Source organism: Nelumbo lutea, chromosome 1 (assembly GCF_056320005.1).
Source record: "Nelumbo lutea isolate HS-2025 chromosome 1, American lotus-T2T, whole genome shotgun sequence".
Taxonomy (NCBI): domain Eukaryota; kingdom Viridiplantae; phylum Streptophyta; class Magnoliopsida; order Proteales; family Nelumbonaceae; genus Nelumbo; species Nelumbo lutea.
In genome coordinates this window covers 170,763,659-170,788,248 of record NC_142684.1, presented here as the reverse complement: position 1 = coordinate 170,788,248, position 24,590 = coordinate 170,763,659, and the positions used below count along the sequence as shown (strand labels likewise).

The window sequence follows — 24,590 nt, the reverse complement described above, 5'->3', positions numbered from 1 at the left end:
ATAATACCTGATGGGCTAATCTTGCACCTGCCCACAGTCCCCGGGTTTTTATAAGATGGCTTGGCCCAGGGACCACTTAATGTAAGTGTTGGGCCCATAGGGTCCATATGATGGACTCAAGGGGTTCATTGAGTTTTTCAGTGAATTCGGCTGGGCCGAACCCATGTGGCTGGTGTGTAGATCAATGCTTGGGTCCCACGCCATACAAAGAAGCCCAACTGGGCAGCAGATTGGAAAGTAATTAGACACTGAACACTTAATGGGCCAAAAGCCCATTTCGAGGTGGGCTGATATGATCACCCATCCATAGGGCGAATTTGAGATTAAAGTTAGTAAAAGGATTGGGCCTTTTAGCCTTATCCACTCTTAGAGACCAAATTCAAATTAGATTTGAATCTGGTAACCTCCTGATAAGATCAGGAGTAAGCTAACTCTATCTGCAGAAAAGGATTAAGATTATCCCCTATCCAAATACTGATTTGGATTGGGATAACTCCTAAAAAGGAGGTTTCTTAATCAAGAAGAAAGGAGGAGATTTTGAACCACCTTGAAGAGGTATAGGATACCTCTTGCGAATTCAGATCTGATCTGATTCATACTCTCCAGAAAAACAGAAAAAACTGTTCAGCCTTTTTGTTTTGGAAATCTCCTCCTGCCGCCGCCATCTGCCTTTGCAAGATTAGATCTTTGCAGAGAAGAAAGTCAAGAAATCTGTTCTTGACATCAGTCTTGCAAGAAAGACTGAAAAGGATTCAGTGTTTAGTACTTCCAGAGGATTCTTGTGAAGGATCCAGTGTGTAGGACGCACCCTGCTGGTTCTGTTCCATTCACAGCTGTGTCATCTTCAGCAGGAACGGATCTTGGAGCATTCTTTGGGCGTGAACACCAACTTTGGGAGATACTGCTTCTCCGGATCAGGTATATTCCTCCCATTTATCTTTTGGTACAGATCTGGTTTGATTATGGTTCAAGTAGGATCCTCGAATATTGTATTCTAAATTTAGGGAATATGATTCCCAGTTGAGAGAAGGTAGGAAATTTTTGAAATTCGCCCACCCATTCCGCAACTTTTATGGCGTCCATTAGATGGATCCTACCATTCTTTCAACTTTGTCTTCTCCAACGATTGACTACATCAAGCTGAACTTTGATGGGAGTAGTGCAGGAAACCTGGGTCCTCTGGTTTTGGAGGGGTGTTTAGGGATAGTGAAGGTAGAATTGTTGGACTATATTCAGGCCCAGTTGGAGTAGGTGACTCTTTAAGGGCTGAGATTATGGCTTTCATGGAAGGATTGCAAAAGACAAAGGACTCCTTAAGGGCTGACTCCTTGGGTGTGGCAATAAAGTGTTATTCTACGAAGACCTTTGGGTAGGGGATTTGCCCTTTAGTGTTAAGTTCCCTGACCTTTATTCCTTGTCAAACATTGAAAATGAACCTGTTGCTAGGGCTGGCATGCTTTCAGACTTGGGTCTCTGTTGGGACTTTGGCTTCAGAAGGTTTCTGAGGGAGAACGAATGTGCCTCCCTATTGCTCTTGATCTCAACCTTAGAGAAGGTCCACTTAGACCAAAATACAGATGATAGTAGGATCTGGTCCCCAACCTCTGACAGCTTATTCTCTTGTGCCTCTTTCTTCAGTCTACTTACTCATTCTGAAATTTTGGGGGTGAACTTCCCCAGTGAGAGAAATCTGATGCAAACCGATCCCTCCTAAAGTACAAGCCTTTTGTTGGGAAGTGTTCCTAGGGAAGGTAAACACTTGTGATTTGTTACAGAAAAGGAGGCCAAACAAATGCTTCTCTCCTCGTGTGTGTCCTTTGTAAGGCTGTGGTGAAACCCTACCCCATTTACTCTTATCCTGCTCTTTTGCTTCTTGTATTTGGGATATTGTTTGTTCTCTCTTTGGATGCAAATGGGCTCCTCCATAGGATGTAGTGCTTATGGAAGGCAGCAAGAGCTGCTGTGGTGTGGGCTATATGGGAGGAAAGAAACCAAAGAATTTTCTTTGAAAAAAGAAAATCAAAGGAGGAAGTCATTGAAACCATAAAAACCATAACTGCACATTGGGTGATGATCATGAAACTTTTCAAAAACTTCTTCACGAATGACATTCTAAGGAACTGGACTGACGTGGCACAAACAGATGTACGCAAAGAAATTGTGAGAGTGGAGTGGAAGCCACCTGCACTAAATAAACTAAAACTAAACTTTGATTGGAGTTGCTTTGGCAACTTCGGAAGGGCAGGTACAGGGGGTGTGCTTAGAATTCATCAAGGAGAAGTTGTGGCACTTTTCTCAGGATGAATAGGTATTGGTGACTCAATTCAGGCTGAAAGCTGGCTGAGCAAATTGGAGCAACAGATTTAGAAATTGAAGGAGATTCACTACTGGTCATTTCTTGGGCTAAACAAATCACATCAGCACCTTGGAAGCTCAAATTTATCTTTAGGGAAATTGACATACTTGCAAGGAGTTTCAACTCTCAGTTTGGTTTGGTAAAAAGGACTGGAAATGGGTTGGTGGATACCCTAGCAAAACAAGGGGCAAATAGATATCTACTTTGTTCTGGGCAGAACTGTAATTGTTTGTAGCTTTTGTCAATGCAGTGCTGAAACCTAACTCTTGTAATTCAATATTTCTCTAATCTTTTAATAAAAGTCTTATTTGCTGATAAAAAAAAAACGATATGGATGTGCAGTTTCAGTTGGGTTAAAACTTGAAAGGACAGGAAATGGTTTTGTTGATGTCTTAGCAAAAAACAAGGGGTGGGAAGGAATCAATCGTTTTGGGCTCAATTGTAATTGCAATTTTGTCTGTAGAGGGTTAAGAAAATTTACCTTTCCCAATCTTGAATTATTTTTATAATTCTAATGAAATTTTGTTATTGATAAAAATGATTCTTGAATCGAGATTGTAAGAGATGTGGGTGCAGCTTCCAACCAAGGTTTAAAATGTCGATGTCGATGGAAATGTCGCTTACCAAAATATATGACATATGTCGGAAATGTCGAGGGGAAATGTTGTAAAAATTAGAGATATTATGGAAATATTATGAAATATGTGGAAATATGCAATGATATTTTGTAAAATGATAAAAGAAGCATTAATACATATTTCTATACTATTATTTTATTCCCAACCATTATATAAAGCTTAGAAACTAAGATCAATAACAAATTAGTAAATGCTGATTTACTGATTCATTTTGCATTTTGATGTTTTTACAAGGTTATCCGATATTTTCTTTTCTTATATTTAATTCTGATTTATTATAAATTCTAATATATTTATTTCACACTAGTATAAAGCAGTTGGAGGATCTCTTATTGCAGGAAGAGATAAGTTGGAGACAAAAGTCTAGATGTAAATGGTTAAAGGAGGGAGACAGAAACACTAGAAGAAGAAGAATATCATTTCTAAGCTAGAAGTTGATGGAGCTGTTCTTTCCCAACCAACAGAAATAGCAGAGGCTTTTGCAACCCATTTTAAATCAATTTTTGGAAGGCCTCTACATGAGAGGATTTGGGTGGAGGGGCTGGAATGGCCAACTCTTAGTTTAGAAACCAAAGTGGGGTTAGAGAAAAACTTTGACTTAGAGGAGATAAAGGAAGCAGTATTTTCAATGGATAGAACGAAAGCTCCAGGCCTAGATGGATTTACAATGGCATTTTATCAGGATTGTTGGGATATTGTGAAGGACCTAGTGTTGGTTTTTGAGGAGTTTCACAGGAGGGGAATCATTAATCTGGGTTTAAACTCCACATTCATTGCATTGGTCCCTAAGAAGAAAGAGGCATCACATCCAAAGGATTTTAGGCCGATTAGTTTGGTTAATAGTTTGTACAAGATAATTGCAAAAGTCTTGTCTTTAAGAATTAAGAAAGTTCTTCCAGCCATTATCACACCCAATCAAGGAGCTTTTGTGAAGGGAAGGCAGATCACTGATCAAATTTTGATTGCAAATGAGGGCTTAGAGATTTTAGGAAATCCAAGAAAAAGGGAGTGGTTTGCAAACTAAACTTAGAGAAGGATTATGACCTAGTTGACTGGTCCTTCTTGGTGGAGGTAATGAAAAGTTTTGGTTTTGGAGACAGATGGTGTAGATGGATCTGGGGTTGTATCAGGAGTTGCCATTACTCGATATTTGTGAATGGAATTGCGGTGAATTTTTTTTTTTTTTTTCTGGCCATGAGAGGTATAAGACAAGGTGATCCGCTCTCCCCCTTTCTCTTTACTCTGATTGTAGATGTCCTGGGGAGTCTGATACATAGAGCTGATTCTAGAGACTTAATAAGAGGTTGGAGAGTCGGAAGGGGGGAAGTACCACTTACAGACTTGCAGTTTGCAGATGACACAATCCTATTTTGTGAGGGTGGGGATATAAGATGGATCAGAAACCTAAAATTGACAATACAACTCTTTGAGTAGATGTCTAATCTTAAAGTGAACTTCGATAAGAGTTGTGTGGTGGGAGTGAATTTGGAGGAAAGGAAAGTAAGTGATTGTGCAGGTGTGTTAGGGTGCGCTATCTCGGAGTGGCCTATCACTTATTTGGGCCTCCCCCTAGGAGATAACCCCAAGAATGAAAGTTGTTGGAACCCCGGTAGTAGAGAGATTTGAGAAAAGGCTTGCTTCTTGGAGGAAAAATTATCTTTCTCTTGGGGGGAGAATCACCTTGATTAGGTATACTCTTTCCAACCTTCCTATTTACTTCATGTCAATGTTCAAGATTCCTACAAAGGTCTCCAACAGGATAGAAAAATTAATGAGGGATTTTTTATGGGAACCAGGAGTGGAGAAGAAAAACCATAGGGTGAGGTGGGAAGTGGTAAATAGGAGCAAGAAGCTTGGGGGCTTGGGATTGGGAATATTAGGAAAGGAACATGGCATTATTGGGAAAATGATTGTGGAGATTCCCATTGGAAAGGGACGAATTGTGGATGAAGATTGTGGCTAGCATACATGGGCCGGATGAGAATGACTGGAATCCTAGAATTTTGGCAAGGATTACTGCCGCATCCCCGTGGAAAGCCATTCATGATTTGCTTCTAGTTTTCTCCCCTTGGATCAGGTACAATTTGAACTCCAGTAATCGAATAAAATTCTGGGAGCAAATTTGGGTTGGGGACCTATCCCTAAAAGACCAATTTCTATCATTGTTTGCTTTGTCGGATTTGAAAAATGAACCCATTTCCTCGATTCCTTCTGATTCTTCTTTTGGGTTTGGGTGGAATCTGGGGTTGAGAAGGGCAATAAGGGATATAGATTTGGGGTGTATGTCATCTTTGCTAACCATCCTTGAAAATGTTTTCTTGAACCCTAGTAAGGGAGACACCAGAATCTGGACCCCTTCTTCATTTGGCTCTTTCTCTTGTGCTTCGTTTTTTGAGACATTAGTCCAACCTACTAGGGGTGAGCATAGTTCAGTTGAAACCGAATAACCGAACCAAAATTTTGGTTTCGACTTGATCGGTTCGGTTAGTTCGGGTTTTAAATTTTGGTTTTATTAGGATCGGTCTTCGGTTTCGGGTATGCTATTTAGAGGTTCGGTTAACCGAATTAACCAAACTATTAGGGGTAAATAAGTAATTAGCTAATTACATTAGGGATTGCCAAAACCCAAAACCCCCGAGTCTTTGTCTTCCTCTTCGTCAGTTTTTTGTTGTTCTTGTTTTCTTGACTTCTCTTCGTCAGTTCATCTTGAGTCTTCTCTAATCTCTTTGTCTTCCTTCCTCTAATCCTATTCTCTTCTTTAAATTAATTCTTATGTTTTCGGTTTTCCTCTAAATCTGAACTGTCTTACTCTTTGTTTCTTTGTCCTCTCTTTGGTCTAGCACTGGTAGTTTCAGTTTGGCACCACCACACCACTCACCAGCAAGGCAACAAGAGCGGCAAGTTAGCAACCGGCAAGTGATACTTCAACGGGCAGCGACGACTCTACAACTCAGGTACAATATTTTTATTTTGTTATTTTTGTTTTTCCCCTTTTATTCGTCATTAACCAATCCCCCTTGAACAACCCCCTTGTTATTTTTAATTTTTTTTATATAGTTTCATCTTCTGTTCGTCCTCTCTTCGGTCAGTTAGATTGGTAGCTCTTTTTTCTTTTTTCTCCTTCTCTTCGTCCTCTCTTCGGTTTGGTAGATTGGTAGTTCTTTTTCCCTTTTTTTTTTTCTTTTTTCTTATATAGTTCGGTTTCAACCTAACTAACTGCTGCATTGATCCCTATATTGGCATGATGGAATCCCCACCCCAGATCCAGAACAGATAACAGTATTTTTGCAGGAAATCACTAAGTCAACAAACACATAGTGTCAATGTATTTTGGTTACAACTGAACCAACCGAAATAACCAAAAGAAAATTTCGGTTCGGTTTGTTTGGTTTCAGTTCAGTTTTCAAAAATACTAATCGGTTTTTAAAAGTTCGGTTTGTTCGGTTCGGTTTTTAACTGAACAAACCGAATTCTCACCCCTGCAACCTATTACTCCGTTTGGTCTGTCCTTCCCGGTTAAAGAGATTTGGAGAAACCCATTCCTCCTCGGGTTGGTAGTTTTTGTTGGGAAATTTTCCTAGAAAGAGTTAACACAAATGACTTGCTTCAAAGAAAGCGGCCCAGTTGCTGTTTACTTCCCAATAGGTGTATTCTTCGCAAAGCTGATGGGGAAATGGGTTATCATATTATGGTTACTTGTCCAGTTACTAAGACTGTTTGGGAGTGGGTGTTTTCCCTTTTTGGGTATACTTGGAATCCCCCCGTGAGTGCAATGTTTGTTCTCTCCTTTCTTTAGTTGGCCTAAGAGAAGGGGGAAGATTATGTGGAGAAGCATTAGGGCTGCACTGTGCTGGTCAATATGGGAAGAAAGAAATTCACGGATTTTTTCAGATAAGGAAAGAACCACAGAAAACCTAACAGATTTGATACTTTCAAGGGTTGCTCATTGGCTGAAATCAATGAAGATATTCTCTTAATTCTCTATGGAAGACATGCTGAGAAAGTGGAAAGAGGTTGCTACTGCTGCTATGTATAAAAGGAACTGTAGTCCCACTTGGACCCCCCCCCCCCTCTCGCTGGATTCATAAAACTGAATTTTGATGGATGTAACTTAAGGAATCCAGGGCCTTCTGGGATAGGGGGTGTTTTCAGGAATGAGGAGGGGTATATTTCTGCCATGTTCTCTGGGCCAATTGGAGAGGGTGACTCTCTTAGGGCCGAAATTCTAGCAGTTCTTGAAGGAACCCAAAGAGCAAGAGAATTAAGCATTAGATGCTTAGTGATTGAGGGGGACTCGAAGGTGGTGATTAGGTAGCTGAAAGGAGATATCAGTGGCTTGTGGAGCTACAACAATGAGAAGAAAAAGTTTAATTGGCTGTGTAAGGACTTAGAGGTGCAATACAGCTGGGTGAAGAGAAGTGCTAACTAAATGGCTGATAGGGTAGCTAAGCAAGGGGTGGGTAAAGATTCTTTGTTTTGGGCACATTTTTAGTATTTTGTTGCCATTTTGATGTTGGGGAGTTAAGATAGTTTATCTCCCCATTTTCTGTAATTAATTTTCACAAGTATTATTCATTAATAAAGATTTCTGTTATTGATAAAAAAAAATAAATTTAATAAACTGATTCTCCTTTTTGTAGTATTAAGATTATGATAAATTCTGATTTCTTATAAAACTAAATGAATTTATTATGATTTTTAATACTAAACTTATAATAAATTATGATTTGGTATAAAATTTAATAAATTTATTCTGATTTTTTATATTGAATGTAGAATATGTTTTATTATAAATATTAATAAACATTTTCTGATTTTAATAAATATTTTATAAAATACTAACTAGTTGATATTTATTACTTGAAAAATATTTTATGTTTTATATTATAAAGTAATTAATTTATTCTTTTGTTTTTATATTTTGTTAATTCTTTTTTATAAATATTTTATTTGAAATATTAAATAGAAATTATTAATGGAATATTTTATATTAATATACTGTATTATAGTAATATAATATACTAATATATTATATTAATAATGTACATTAGTCGACATCCTGTCGACATAATAGGGAAATTGCCCTTTTTTTGGTTATTTGGACCGATTTGGTCGACATTTCCGAAATATAGGAAATATCGACCGAAATAATGTAATTTTTATATTACCATCCATTTTCATGTCGGTGAGCCTTGACATCGACATATGTCGGGCGACATTAACGACATTTCGCGACATTTGAAACCATGCTTCCAACAACTATCCTTAGTGTGCTTATGTTTCTTACAATACTCACAAACAAAATCTTGCTTTTCCTTAGCAGTCTTAGGCTTCATCCCAACATCTGCAAAATTTTCAATATGAACTCTCTGGACTTGCACCTTCCTCCTACTCTCCTCACCACTAACCATTCTGAGACAAAGTCACCTCATGCTTAGCCAAAATATTTTGTCTAGTTATGTCATTTTTGGGTTGAGCCTAGTGAGGAACTCAACCAATGTTTTAAAACGCAGAGGCGTGACGCGAGGCGTTCCACTACCCAGAGGCGTGAGGCGTACTTTTTTTTTTATAATTATAGTGGGTATATTAATAAAAAATAGATATTTTATAGGGATCAAAGAGATATAAATATCAAATTGCAGGCTTTGCAGCACCTAATTAAATTAAAAAAAAGAATATTAGTTAAAATTCACAATTTATAATTTCTATCATTTAATTCAGATTTCTACTTTCTATAAGACTATAAACATTCAGTTTCTACAATTCACAAGCAAAATCAATAAATCATTTATCAAATTCAAAAGAAGCAAAATCAATAAAAGGATGAACTGATGAAGCTACAGCCAACAGTTGGGTCTTGGGCCTCTTGGCCTATTCGGTCCATTAAATGTGTTAAAAAAAAAAGGAAAAAAAAAGAAAAAATAGGAAGAACAGAATCAACAGATCACATAACTACTAAAATCAGGCAGCTTTGTTCAACAGATTACATAATTTATTCATGCAGCCTTGTTCAAGAAGGCTGAAACAAAACTATTAAAATCAAGAAAAAAAAAAAAGAAACAAATAAACAAAGAAACAACAGAATACAGAAATGAAGAACATAACTACTAAGTACTAAGTTACTAACATTTGAAGCTTATTTCCAAAAAAAAAAAGAAAAACAGAACCATTGCAGCTTTGTCACGTTCACAGCCGTCCAGGTTGGTCGGTTACTTGGTTGGCCCAGCAGCAATCTCTCTTCAATAGTTCGATTGCAATTGAAAATAGAATAAAAAAAATAAGATCGCATCTGAGAAATTTCAGGTTGCTCGAAGAAGAAGAAAGAAGAATAAAGAAGAAGAAGTTGCAGGTTGCTCAAAGTTGCAACCTGCAAAGAAGAAGAAGAAGAAGAAGAAGAAGAAAGAAAGAAAGAAGTTGCAGTCTTGTAGGTTGCAAAGTGCGGAAGAAGAAGGAGAAGGGAAAAGAAAAAAAAACACATACCAGACCAGATTTCTTGAAGTTGAAGTTGCAGGTTGAACGTTGGAACAGAGTAGAGCTTCTTCGCAGTTCAGACTTCACAGTTCTTTCCTTCTCTTTTAGAGTTAAAAAATAGTTGTATATAATGGGGGCCATGATATAATCGTGGCCCCACCAATTAGAACATAAAAAAATTAAAACAAATATTTTGTTAATTGTTTAAATACATCACACATGGGAGGCGTAAACCTCTTTCCAAAGGTGTGCTAGAAGCGTATGCCTCCTTGGAAGCGTACACCTCTACCCACGCCTCTATACCTGAGGCGTACGCTTCAATGGTGCTTTTGTCATGTGCCTCCAAGCGTTTTGGGGGCACCTCGCCTAGAGGTGTGCTTCTAGGCGTACGCCTCCCACACCTTGTAAAACACTGGTCTCAACATCTTTTGTACTTACCCAAATAACAATAGGATTTCAACATACGGAAATATACAACTTAAGGTTTCTCTCCTTATTTTAAATTGTTGATATCAATCTTTAACGTGTAAGCTTTGGCCACATTTAATTTCTATGAATGTATTTCTTTTATTGTGTCCATCTACAATTAGTATTGACTGATGTGGGGTTGCATAGAATTTACCAATTGCCCCGTTGCTATATAATTCTCTTGCATTCACTTCTCATAAGTTGGACTAATCTCCTTAGACTGATTACTTCTAGTGATAGAGGTGTAAAACGAGTCATGCCGTGCCGGCCCGTAGGCTGTCTTGGGTCGTGCCGCCCTCCCCAGGGATAATTTTGGGGGGGGGTTAACCTGACATGACCCACAACCCAAGCTCATGTGGGCCCGTGCCATGCCATGTCGGGCCATGGGCTTGGGCTAGGCAGGTGGGATGCAGGCTGTTCTGTGGGCGTGGGCCGAACTTGTGGCCCACATGTAAGATGAAAAAGAAGTCTGAGGAGTTTGGTCTTTGGGAACTATTTGAAAAAATAAGAAATCTAACAAAGAAATAAAAAAAAAAACTAACCAAATAAGAAATCAAAGAGACAAACTCAAAGTGAATAACAAATTAGAAGAAAAATAGGAATTTTATTTCATTTAAATTTGAATGATACAAAGCATACAATGGTTGGATGAATGAAATATGAAACTTGGAAAATGGAATAAATTAATAAAATATAAAAATACAATATAGTTACAAATTGAAAATAAAAATTACGTTATTAAAAATATCAAATAAATTAAATAAAATTAAAACAAAATTTACAATAATTTGAAAAAATGTTATACAACTAGTGAGTATACAAAAAATATTTACTTCATCATTTTCTCCTATTGTTCCTGACTTTGATCATCTGCTTCAGGTGAAACATCAGGTGTAGTGTCATTCTCTCCTTTGTCTTGTAATCTATCTTCAGCATCCAACCAATCTTTAAAGCAGATGCACATCTCTAGACTTTCATCATTCATACAACAGCCCTTGTCGTCCAACACCCTAGTACCTACACTGAAACAAGACTCTGATGGAACTGTAGACACCAGAGGGGTTAGTAGATCACGTGCCATGGCGGCGAGAATTGGATAATTTTTTGCATGTTCACTCCACCAGACTAAAATATCAAAATTATTTGTTTCCTTCTAGGTGAAGGAAGAATCACCTAAAATAGAAAATTTTGCTTGTAAATAAAAATTCAGTTCAGTAAATGAACTTATTGTTGAGATAGTGGATTTCTGCCTCTTATTAAATAAAAAAGTTTCTCTTCCACTACTGGACTCACGTTTAGAAGTGGAAGATGCAGCTATACAAGTTGTAGAATTTTTATTAGGGAGAATGACAGTTCAACCCAGGGTTAGAATTTCTAGGCCTAAAGTACAGTTGGGGTAGGTGCCAGCTCGGAATTGATGCCAATTCACGGGTGGGCATTGGTGTATAGAGTGGGGGGTTTTTGACATTTTGACTGTTCATAGCTCTGTAGTGGAATTCAGAAATCTGCATTGGGCTTGTCTGTACTTTTCCGTTTTTATTATTCCCTATTACTTCAGATTCATATAAATTATACATTTCAAATAATAATCTATTAATTTCTTTTTATTTCCAATTTCAATATTCATATTTTCACAATATGTTTCAAGTAAAATATCTAAACCATCTTTCTTAATCCTAGGATCTAATATTGTAGCTAAGAAATAAAGAGGAGAAAGGTTCTCCCAATTTTTTTTAATTTATTTTCCATTATTTCAACAATACTTTTAAATTGTGGATTCTTTCTATATTTTGCAAAACAATCACTAATTATCATTAGTTAAAAAGATAAATTACAAATAGTTGGATAATAAGTACCCGATAATTCATTAGTTGCATCATAAAAATGTTTTAAAAAATCTCTTATACAAATTGTCATTTCCCAGTCTTCCTCAAATATAATATCAGTAGATATTTTTGCATTATAAAAATGACTAAGAATTTGTTTATGAGAAATATAACTTTCTAACATAGCATAGGTAGAATTCCACTTATGTTTAACATCTAATATAAAATGTTTATATTTTAAACCATGATTTTTTGACATAAATATTTAAATTCTTGTTTTCTTGCTCCAGAACTTTTAATATATATAATACAATTTCTAATTTTAGAAATATGAGTAGAAATACTATTTAAAGCATATTGAATACATAAATTTAAGATGTGACATACACATCTGTAATGAAATAATTTACCAATTAAACATGGTTTGAATTGAGATTTTAAAATATTTATTGATGAATCATTATTACTAACATTATCAAAACTAATAGAAAATATTTTATTATCAATTCCATAAGCGTGTAAAGTATTTAAAATACTTGCAACAATAGTTGGGCCAGTATGCGGCTATTCAAGCCTAGTAAATCTTAAAATTCTTTTATTTAAAGCCAATTTTCATCAATAAAATAACCGAGAATACAAATATAACTTATGTTAAATTTAGAAGTCCAAATATCAGAAGTAATTGCAGCTTTATAATTAAGATTTGATAACATATAAATTAAATTTTGTTTATATGAATAAAAAAATTTTAAAGCATATGATCTAATAGTATTCATAGATTTTTTTTTTAATTGTGGATTTACAGATATACATAACCATTTTTCAAGTTTAGTATCGTCAGCTAACAAAAATGGTTGTTCAACTTGTTTTGCTAATTTTTGTCTCATTTTTTTTTCTTGAGAATATTTAAAAGTACCAAACCCCCATCTCAATTTGTGTTTGTGTTGTTTCTCTCCCTTCTTCTTTCTCATGGGTGAGCAAATGTTTGCCCAAATGGCCAGTACCACCCTTGCTGCAATAGCTAAAGTATTTCCTACATTTTTGGCAAACAACTCTTTTTCATTCCCATGAACCTCCATTACTTCAAATATTTTCCAAACTGGCTAATCAACTTAGTGGCCTTCTTTTTCTTTCCCCTAGTATCAGTACTAGGGGTGGAAGTTTCATCAATATCAATAGCATCCATATCGGTGCTAACACTACTATGTTGCGATTGAATATCGTTTACATTGAACATGTTGGGGAATTGGTTTCGGGAGGAGCCAGCCATTTTTTTTAAATTCTAAAAAGATAAAAATTAATTTAATTGCACTTACCCAGATTGCCGATTCGGAATCCCAACTTGATTTCAATGGTTGATGCCTTTCAACTCCATGAGTCCAAGCCTCCCAAACTGCCAACTTGAGATACTTGAGCTATTGAGCAAGCCTTCTTGTTGGAACTTCAATAAAGTTGAGAATTGGAGAATCAAAGAATGTATGAGAGATTGAGACTTGAGAGAGTATGAGAACTAGAGAATAGATAAGAGAGTTGTTGAATTGGTGTGATGAGAATGATGGAGGATAGGGCTATTTATAAGAATTGAAAATAATTCAATTGCCCAAAATACCCTATAAACTAGCCATTTTTTAGTTATTGGGAGGGGTATTTTGGTCATTGTAAAGTTATTTATCACTTTACCCAAAATGCCCCCCAATTAACTATTGGAGGGGCATTTGTGTCATTCTTTCTCCCTGCTGAGCGCGGCTATGGAACCGTGGGTGGCACGGCATGCATTGACATGCCGTGCCATGCCAACCCGTGGACCTGGATCCCCAAGCGCAGCACGACCTAGACCATCATGCCGGCCAGGCCCAGCCCTATTTACACCTCTAGTCAGTGAGATATCCCAACTTTCTCCTACTGCAAACATGGATCTTCACAGTTTGCAACCAAGCTAAATAGTTGGTCCCATCAAGCTTCACAGTGGTCACAACATTTAACAAAGAGTCTATGAACCCTGCTGAACCAATTTTGAACTATGTGCCCTGATTAACCTCCACTCCAAATTGTTCCATTGATTTAGATATTCAAGAAACTGTAGTCCAAAATTAAATAGAAGAGAACTAGACCCAGTGCACTCAATCCCAACACTAACAAAGGCTAATTCTAGGGTTTCACACTATCCTACAACCTAGGAGAAGAAGAGAATTGCAGCTGCTTCTTACGGAGGTTTAGAAACCTGATCCACCTGAATTGCTCTCAATAGACTTAAAGTAAAATCTTCTAAGCCCTGATAGTTCAACGCCTTTGACCCTTAACTCGGTACCTTCTCTGGTCGGCTAGGGTTTCGGGTAGGATCTCCAAGAGCCTTTCTTGGGTCTCAAAGCTGATCAGAAAAATCTCCAAATACCTCTACCAACCAAGCCAAATCAATCATCCAATAATCAACAATCTGACACTCCATGCACACTTCCAAGCAAAGAGTGTATGAGACTAAAAGAGAGAAGGTGCAGTGTGCTCTGATAGCAAAAATAAAAGAAATCTGCAATAAAAGTTGATATTTAATCAATGGAAAACAAGAATAGGAAGAAGAAGATTCAGATGAAGTGGATTTTGTTGCTCTCTTCAGTCCCCTCACTAAATTTTTATTAGATTTACTAATAATAAATCAAATTACAAGAATATAAGGTGTCTGCTTAATTACAATAGAAAAGAAGAGTTAACAGGCCCATGCAAGAAGACCCATTAACACAAAATAAGAAAAGGCAATAAATAAAGCTAGCTCTTAATGTTGGGCCCACTATCTCTACAACACAATGTGGATGGTTAGAGGATAAGTGAAAGGGTTGTAGGAACACTCTACACTCGACTAATTGGTCTTTGCTTCATTGTCAGTTTCCTTGTTCAGGGAAAACATAGATAAATAGAAAAAGAATGATGTGTATTACCCAGTAAGGAATCATGTATTTGGTGGAGAACTCATCTTTGACTTCTCAAGGGATTTTGCATGTTTATACATACACAAACAAACAGACAAGAACTCCATCGATGAATCTGTGATTCTATCTAGAGGTCTTAGTAAGGATCGATCCAATATTGTACTTGTTGAGTGCTTACATTTGATAGATGACTACTTAATTACTTACTGTGACATATTTCAAGGGAAGTTTTTGTTCCTTGCTGTTGGAAGGCCTATATTCAATCTTGTTAGGGTGGTTTGCTTCGTCATAGGCATGGAGGAGCAAGACCTTTATCCATGAGGTTTCTCGTTCACTTTACATGGGTATTCAATTTGTATTCTTCAGCTCACAGAGCAGGATGGGACTCTGAGGTGGAAGAATATAGGAGAGCTCTGCTTGTTCCTTATTTTAGGAAAGAGCAGATTCACTTTTGATGGGACCTCCTCTTGTATTGGCATTGCAGCTGGAGCTTAAGTTGCAATGAAGCTTCCTATTACAATAGTTACCTTGGTATTCAACTTTGCATTGTTTGAGGACTTAATTTAAGGATGGTGAAAATGTTAGCAAATGGCTGGCAGGCTATTTATTTGAGGACTTGATTTATTCGACAACGAAATTATAATGAGAGGATCCAGGACAAGGATTAGTATTTACAGTTAGTGAATTGTTACTAAGGCTCAGTTTGGAAGGAGTACAAATACAAATATGTAGAGTGCAAAACCTTGCATTTTGTACTATTTTGTATGTATTTTCACCTTACATATTTGTATTTGTACTCTTCCCAAACTTTAGCCTAATGACCAGGTTGAAGTTGGGAATAAATATGTGATCATTGAGGTGTCTTTGACTTCCTCCCTTGGCTATCTGATTGACCTTAGATTGAGAGGTCTTGTTTGTGTGGGCCAATTAGTGCATTAGAAATGAGAGAGGGGTTGCCTGGTGTTGTCTGATGAAAGGAAGATTTATGATGTCGAAGACAAGGGGAATTTCTAGTTTTCTACTTTTTCAATGGGTCACAGTTTTTATTTCTCAGTCTAAGTAGGCTTTTTAAACTGATTTTATAGGTAAAAGGTTTTGAACATAGTTGTCAAGGTGACAAGGCGCCCTTTGAGGCTCGCCTCGCATAATCACAAAGCAGTTTTCTACTTCCTACTATAAAATACTTTTTTATTCATTCTTTTTTGAGATTATAATTATAAAATAGACATCATTAAACTAAAATAATCATTTTGTGTGTTTATACTAATTTCTTTTTATTATTTTCTTCTTCTTCTTCTTCTTCTTCTTCTTCTTCTACTACTACTACTACTACCACTACTTGTTATTTTCTTCTTTTCCTATAACAAAAGTAAGGGTTCAGCCCCTATATTTTTTGAATTTTATTTTCCTTCTTCCTTTTCTTCTCATGAATATGTTGATTTTCTATACTTTAATATGAAATTTATACTTTTCTTATGAAAATCATGAATAATCATTAAAGAAATATGGTTATGGTACCTAGGGAACTACCCTAGGATCTATGTTTTAGCATAAAAAAATCCATCGCCTAGGCGACTAGGCGACAAGGCGCCCCCAACCGCCTCGCCTTGCCTTGCCTTGGCGCCTTGAAAACTATGGTTTTGAATAGTTTTATAAGTAGGCTTCTTCAGCTATTTCCATCCTCCATTGTTATCAAGCAATTTAACTTTAGGGGAAGATATAGTGATAATAAAAATGAACAAAGGCTGTTACCCAATGTTGATCCCTGCACTTTTTTGGGAGGGATAGACTGGATACAGTCCTAACTCCAAACGCTTGGCACTTTTTTGCACAAAGTGGTCACTCATGGACTTGAACCCGTGTTTTGACACTTGCCAGCCCCAGATTTTACCATTACATCAAGTAATGGCTCCTAATGATATAAAAATGAACAAATCACTTAAATAGTGGTTTTAGATCTTTTGTTCTCTCCGCACCCTTCTCCATGTTGGTAGATAATAATTGATATAAACCAAGTGAGGGTAAATTCATATAAACTAAAGCAATTTGAGCGTTAACTGAATTGTTGAAACTGGGTATAATGAAACAGGGTTTTAGATATGCAGATTAGATAATTCGTAAGTATAAAAGAAAAGAAAAAGAATGCATTGGGCACATTCCTAGTGAAGAGAACGAAATTATTGTTTAAAAGTCAAAACATGTTGGTGCTTTCTTAAAGAGGTTGTGGGCTCCTTAATTGCTGAAGTTGAATTGGATAGATTACCATACCCTTGAACATTTTATTATTTAATTATTTTATCCACTAAAAGACAAATTATTAAGTTATTTAGTTCAGCTACTTCAGCCATTATCAAGTAGCCCTTGAGAAAGAGTAGGGTTAAAGAATTAATATTTGGAATGATCTGCAATTTCCCCGAAACTTGCTTGCGTTCTTCCACAAGATTGTCTATTTAAATGTTAATTTTGGCAAAATATTGGATGTGTTTTCCATAGGTCAATATTTTGAGAAATATCTGCCAAAAAAATATTTTGAGAAATATCAAAAATAACAAAATACTAAATTAATATTGAGAACTTGCAACATGAAGTTACTGAATTTTAGGGAAGTGAGATATTTTGACACAATGAACATCTGTATGAATATCATTTTGTAAGTGAAAGTGTATTTTATCCATCCAGTATTGAGTACTTTTTATTCTTTAGGTCTGCTATTTTTGTTACTTTTATTGACTTTTGGTACTTTTGTCCTTGGAGCTAGTCGAGATCTGCTGACCACAAAACGCTGGCTACAAGAGCCTACAGCCGGACAGTCTCTTGTATTTTATGTTGACATTCATGGGAAGATGTTCCTGACGTGCAGCTGTAGCGTCTTGTGTAGAGGATGTGGCCAGTGTTTTGTGGTCAGCAGATCCAAGCTCTCCCTTGTACCCAGTTACAACACATGAATCACCTTTTTTTTTGCTGTTGTAGATAAATTTATCTTGACCTGTGTTTATTTTGTTGTATCGTAGGGTGGAAACAACGGATATGAAAGCGTTGAAGAAAATTGAGGATCATTGACAAAACAGAGAGAGAGAGAGAGAGAGAGAATGTTCATAATATTGGTTATTTATTTTTATTCTCTTTCTCTTTGTTGATCTTTAAGTAATAAGATTAAATTTGCAAACTGAGACAGATTCATCCATGGTGTGAAGTGATAGCTTGAATGTGGCTCTGCCTCTACCTATCACTCTTCGAGTCTCAGAAGGAAATGGAATGTGGCGTTACCATCAGGTTTATTGAAACTTCTTAACCTAACAATGGGAAATGAACTGAGAGGATTATTGGATATGGAGCTAACCTTTGCATTTTTTGTACAAAGTAGTCATTTTGGGCTTGAATCTGCATTCTCACATTTATGCCTGAGATTTTACGGCACCATATACTAAGCGCTGGATCCAGAAGCACGAGAAGCAAAAGAGGCCGCATAAAAATGTGAATTCCCTTCTGTTTGTGATATTAATTCATAATCAATTTAGGGGGTGAGCTACAACATCAATGTTTTTTGTTGTCTGTCTTTTAAATCATCACATAATAAAGTAGGAAAATAATGACTTTGTTTGGAGAGGCAAAAACAAATTGATTTTGCTTGAAAGAAACAAATTTTAGAGGTATGGAATCTATGGATATATAAATATAATCTAAGAGATGATATCAATCATCACATAAAAGCATGTTATTTAACAATTTAAGAATATGCTTTTAGTTTTCTGTTTAAGATATTGTGCATCTTGGGCCATATTCTAATATTGTATAAAATGCAAAATATACATGACAGTAATTATATGTACTTTTTCACATATTGTATTATATTATTGTTAACATATAATAAACAAATAGCCATATGATTAAAGTTGAATTATACATGTGAGCCACAGAAAAGTTTACAATGTGTTGAGTCCAAAAAATAACCACAAATAGAATAATGCTTGTAATTCTGTGTGATTTAGAACACAATCAGTTTAACCACAATTATATATAACATGATGTCTACGGCGGTTCAAATCACAAGGAGATATATGGTTATGAAACAAAATCACCCTTTCAAACCACGAATAAGTTCAAATGGTTTGCTTTGGTTTAATTTTAAATCTCACCGAAGGGTTGGATAGGGTGGGGTGGCGGGGGAATCTATCCCATCAAAAGGATTTTTATAGATTTATTTGTAAAATTAGTTTGGATACTTTACTGTTTTTCTAGCTCTAACCTTGAGTCTCGTGAAACTCACCTGTATTTCTAACCTTGTGCACTAATCTGAGCTGAGCCTCATGGTTTATTAATTATATTAGTTAAAGTTATAATTTATACCACTTTGCAAATTTTTATTTATATACTACACTCATGGATTGAGAGTGCATTTTTAGTGAATTTTGTGAATATTATATATACTACTAACTGAATCTGTCTTAATTCGATCAAATCTAAAATATCAGATTTGCTTCGACTCCGAATCTCCCATAAGATTGAGCTCGGATCTGGTTATGTCCGCTTCGTGTGACGTATCATTGTTTCATGACTTATCTCCGTAGAATTGAATTGCAGAGAGAGAACTTTGTGGTTGTCGGTTGTCTATGACCTTACTGAAATCTATGATTTCTATATATGTACCTATTCTAAGATGCATCATATGTAATTTTTTGAAATGCATTTACTACCAGTGTTTTTTCTTCATCCAAAACTCCAAATTTTCAAGCAGCTCGATTAGATCCAGCCCAGCCGTCCAGGGCTAAGAGCATCCCACACAGGTGCACACTTTAACTGTCAGATTTACTACTACTTTTCCGCTAGCTAACCACCAAGTTCTTTGTAGATATGGCCTCCAGGTTCTGGGGTAACACATTTTCGACTACGGACTAAACAACTAACAAGTAAATGCTTTCCATTTACCCGTCCATTCTATTCCTCTGAGAAAACCTCCATAACGCGCTATAACATCTGTATTGCTTTGTTCAAAATCAAGTTGTAAGTTATATAACCAATAGCTTTTTACTTTTCCTATTCTCTTTTTCTTATGTTCAATGTTCTTATCATGGTTAGAGATTTAGTTGTTTGTTTGTGTTGTTGCCCCCATACTACTAGTACAAATGCTTGCTTTAGGCCATGTTCTTTTTTCGGAAACACGTTTACCTGGGCAAATGCACTTACCCAGGTCTTTTTTTGTTTGATTTACCCAGGTAAATGAAGTTTCTTATTTTCTCATGTTCTTTTGCACCGCCCACTTTCCTGGGTAAAATTGTTATTTTTTTCATCTCTTTTCAATTTTACACTTTGGACATGGATTTGAAAACCATGTCACAAAGTCTTACATGCCCCTAAAATTTTTGGAAATAAACCATGCTGCCTCTTCTTTTAAACCCAATTTGAGCCTAATTCAAGTTTTTCCTCTGGAACAATAGAAGAAAACACCATCTGCCATTATTTTGGGCTCAATTTTTGGGCATTTAAGACTGTTGCCATAATTTTTGGTTTTCTTTATGAAAATCAAACTAGTTCTGGTTATTTAATGAACCATTGAATTTTCACAAATAACAAATAGCAGAGAGTTTAAAATGTCAATGCTTAAGATCATGTCAATCCTTTGACCTTCAAAATCAAAGTTATGAAATTCACAAATGGGCATATACAACAAATGAAGAAAAGAATAATGTGAGGACCCGAAGCACATGCAACACAAGTTTCTTTGCTACTTCCTGTAATGAAAGAAGTGAATTGTTATTAACAGAGATCCCCCAACTCATCCTACCAAAAAAAAAAAAAAAAAAAAAGATATACTAGCAAGTGAGAATCTGTTGGAAGCTCAAGAGTCCATTTCTTGTTCACTTTGTCATAAACCTCCCCACTCCCCAGATATTCATAATTCTTCAAGCAGGTTCCTTCAGCAAGCTCTGTGAGATTCCACAAATGCATTACCCATGAGGCCATGATTATAGTGACTGCTATATGAGTTATCCTATCCAAATGGAAGCAACTGTAATAAAAGGTTCAACCTAGGCCTATAACCAAGAGTAAAATATAAGAAAACTTACCCCTGTTCCTTTGCACTGTGTAACCAGCTCGGACACTGCTCTGTGGTAACAAACCTTTAACCCATTCTCCTTTCATTAGAGCATGAAACCTTTGGTGTTCAGTTATAGCATCAATGCACTCCTGTATGGCAGGGACAAATGAATGTTGTTGAGGCTGTTGTTGCAGATTGGGTAAAGGCAACTTTGCTGCAAACAGAAGATCCACATGAAAACATCTAAATATAGGCATGAAGCCCATATTTTGCAACTTTGCTGCAAGCCCTAAATCATTAGATTCGGTCACATCAGCTGTTTTCTAACGGCCTCTTACTCGAGGGAATTTAACAGCTGGCTTGTGAAGCCCATAATCCAAGCCCGTGTACTCTAAGAAGTAAACAATTGTTAAGAGGGTGGATCATTACAACTACAAGCTGTTGCCTCAACAAGTAAAATCAGTCCTATAGGTTCTCTTTTGACTTCAATGACAATAAAAATATATGAGTTCTCCATTTAAGATTAAAATGTTCATAAATTAACATCTTGGTTCAACAAGAGTTAGAAGATAGAACTATATGACCAGCATATCCTTAAGAATCCTTGCCTACACTACATATTTAAGAGTTCAGTAACTTTCTGAAAAACTACAAACAGATAGAACTATAAAAATCAAAATAGAAACTGAAATCCCTTAGGAATTTACCAAAATATAAAGAACAGAAACCCCATTCCATTTCCCTTTCTTTAGATTCTTCCTAGCCAAAGTTTCAGGCTCTTTAAAGTCCTTTCTTCTTTGTCTTTAAAATTTTCAATCACAAACCCATTTAAGAAAGCATAGCTTATATTTCTTGCACAATAAGGCCATTTATATAAATGAATTAAAACTTAAAGTTAACTGTTCTAAGCAAATAATACATAAATTAAACAAAACAAGTCATTGTTGAGCAAGACAGGGGCATAATAATAACTTTGAACAAAAAAAACATTTTATTATATTTTAATAAGTAATGAATACAAGTATATGACTATTAACATTCCACAGTGGGGAATCCTCCAAAACATGTAAGTTGTTTAAAATGGTTAGAGTAAGAACCATGGGCAACCACATACAGGTACAAGGCTATAAGCTTTACAGATGTAGGTCTTTGGCAATGAACCCAATACAGCAGAAAAGTTTAATAAAGTGGGACCGTACTTAGTAGAATTAACATCACATGAGCCAAAAGCAAGAACATTAATGGAGTTGCTTCACCTATAGTGAAGAGAGCCTAAGCAAGAGTCTAAGTGCCTTTGAAAATACAGAAGAGTTGGATCAATTAAAACCTATAAACTATAAATTTTGCAGTAAACCCAATTACCATCTGACATCTGTTCTTTGTTTGTTTCATGATTCTCCCACATTCAACCGCTTGCGCACCCTCCAATCCATCAGTCACTATTTTCTAAAAAGCATAAAATTTGAAATTTTACAGTCGAATCCAAACCCTAGCCTGCCTGTCCTTTACAGGTTGATTCTAATGAGAGAGATACTCTCAGCATTAAGTTGCAGTTTTTAATGGTAATATAAAATAAATTTTCCTTAAATCAAAAAGTAAGTAGAGCAATATTTTGTAAAGTTTTCACCAAATCATCCACAAGAATAAGTCAAAATTATCCATCAGATACATCTGACTTACACGTCTCCCATAGTCAAACCAAAAGTAGCCCATAGGTTTTCTCCAAGATATAGTCTACTTATAACCTTAAACTCAGCATAAGATAATGACCAACGACAAACCAGGGACCACGAACATATCTTAGCTACCACTTTCCTTCTTAGATGATACTAATATTCAAAATGCAACTGTTTCCTTCTTTCCAAATGCCCTCAACAAGTTGCAAACTGATTGACCAGGCTTGGCTTCTGGATGTCAATGCCCCAAATGAAAGCTGTCCATGAGCAATGAATAAACAGATGTCTCGTGTTTCCTTTTCTCTATACAAAAAACACGTGTTGGAAAACTGAAAGCCTCTTGATTTCAAATTTTCCAAGATCAGAATGCTGTCATTCTGTACAGCATAAAACCCATCCACTTGCTCCATCTCCCAATCCATAAACCATAATCGACCCCACAATATTTGTTCCTCCACCAGACTTGAGAACCACAGCAATTCCTCACCCCATCCCAATGCACCCTCAACGGGTGCAACTTGGGCAGGCTCGGGTTGAGCATTTGTTAAAATTTGGGCCCAAGCTTGGTGCTGTATAAACTCTTCAAATCCAGCACCCAACTTGCGCCCATAGCACCATCCATCATTAAGTTTCACAGCACAGAACCATATATAGTAGAAGACTGTTTGTCAAATCAGGACGGGTTGGAAAGAGAAGAAAAGAGAGGAAGACAAAGGGAAAGAGTGGGAGGGGTAGGCTTTGGGTTCCATCAGTCACATGCAGGAGAATCATGACATGAACAAAGGACATAGGGTAAAATGGTAATTGGGTTTACCACAGAGTAGACCTGTTCATGGGCCGGGTAGCCCGATGGCCCGCACCCCGGTCGAGCTTGGTCATATAATTAGGCCCGCGGCCCTGACCTCGGGCCTAATACAGTAAGCCCGACTATGTTTCGGGCCAGGCTCGAAATTTGTCAAAAAAAGCCCGGCCCGGCCAGACTCAATATTATATATTTTATAAAATACATAATATGTATTTTATATATTATATAAAATATATAAATAATATAATATTTATTAAAATATATATTTATAATTTAATATATATACATTTTTTTATTTTTTTTCTTTATAATTTCTCTCTCTCTCTCTCTCTCTCTCTCTCTCTCTCTCTCTATATATATATATATATATATATATATATATATATATATATATTCAGCCACTTCAGCAATAGTAACACATGGGCTAAATTTCGGGCTTGGGCCCAGGCCTGGGCTTCGGGCTTTTTATGAGGGCCGGGCTCGGGCCCAAGTTGTAGGTCCGATGGTCGGGCCGGGCTTGGGCTCGGGCCTTAGAAAAATTTGTTAATACAGAGTGAAAGCTCGACTCGAGCCCGGCCCATGAACAGGTCTACCACATAGTTTATAGTTTCTAGGTTCTACCAGATACAGATGCAATATAGAAATATATATTTTAGAGTGGTTGTCTACAAACATTTATCTTAAAAAAAAAAAAAAGAAAATTCTAACAGATACAGATGCAATATTGAAATATATATTTTAGAGTGGTTGTCTACAAACATTTATCTTAAAAAAAAAAGAAAATTATATTACGGAAATAAAGGGTTACAAATTAAAAAGAAAAAAGAAAAAAACAAGTATTAGATAACACCCAACAACTAGCAATTACATGCACACAAATCTAACTCTTCTAGCCGTCCACTGGTGTGCCCGAGATGCATCGTCAAACACCCAGGGCATCAGTTTAATAATTTATATTTTTCCAATCCTCAAAACTAAATAAAGAACATAATTTAGTGGTGAGGAAAGGGTCAAATCCTCAGGGAAGCAAGGTTAAAAATATTATTTTGTTCCGGACAAATAAGAAAAATAAAACAGATTTAGGATTTGTACAAAATAAGAAAATAAAATTTATTAAGCTGAAATTAAATATTCAAAATTGAAAAAGTCAAGAAATAAAATTCAGAAATTAAATAAAACTGAAATTAATAAGAAAATAAATAAAAATATGCTGAAATTCAGATCCAGTGACGATAGCTTTTTGGGAAGACAAACTGCAAGCCATTTCTCCTCCATTCAGCCCTCGAACCCCTCGAGACACCTTAACCTTGAACTGGGCGAATTTAGATATGCAAAAGACAAAGAAAAACAAAAATTAAATCAAACCAAAATCGAAAATTGCAGAAATTAAAT

At 36.1% G+C, this 24,590-nt stretch overlaps 2 protein-coding genes across 3 annotated transcripts in view; one reads left to right on the top strand and one right to left on the bottom strand.

The window, feature by feature from the left end:
• Positions 1-18,010, top strand: part of LOC148879149 (PITH domain-containing protein At3g04780-like) — a 41,883-nt gene extending 23,873 nt beyond the window's left edge. Inside the window, exons 8-9 of one of the 2 annotated variants that reach the window (XM_088960571.1) lie at positions 5,835-5,948; positions 17,692-18,010. In XM_088960571.1, the coding sequence (XP_088816697.1) occupies positions 5,835-5,948; positions 17,692-17,740 (163 nt within the window). In that variant the 3' untranslated portion in view covers positions 17,741-18,010. The remainder of the gene's footprint in view (positions 1-5,834; positions 5,949-17,691) is intronic. The other variant, XM_088960572.1, reaches the window with a different exon arrangement.
• A 2,259-nt stretch (positions 18,011-20,269) lies between these two features.
• Positions 20,270-22,884, bottom strand: LOC148879148 (uncharacterized). Its single transcript, XM_088960570.1, has 3 exons — positions 20,746-22,884; positions 20,492-20,604; positions 20,270-20,409 (listed from the first exon to the last, which is right to left on the bottom strand). Exons 1-3 carry the CDS (start codon positions 20,981-20,983, stop codon positions 20,326-20,328), a joined length of 435 nt encoding a protein of 144 aa, XP_088816696.1. The 5' UTR covers positions 20,984-22,884; the 3' UTR covers positions 20,270-20,325.
• Positions 22,885-24,590: the final 1,706 nt, after the last annotated feature.

What these genes read in the sequence shown, in the direction of transcription:
- LOC148879148 (XM_088960570.1), bottom strand. Translation starts at nt 20,983, where the DNA reads ATGGGCTTCATGCCTATATTTAGATGTTTTCATGTGGATCTTCTGTTT. An exon ending in CACAGTGCAAAGGAACAGGG is followed by an intron (nt 20,605 to 20,745) that starts GTAAGTTTTCTT and finishes GGAATCTCACAG; the next exon opens with AGCTTGCTGAAGGAACCTGC. An exon ending in CAACAGATTCTCACTTGCTA is followed by an intron (nt 20,410 to 20,491) that starts GTATATCTTTTT and finishes CTTTCATTACAG; the next exon opens with GAAGTAGCAAAGAAACTTGT.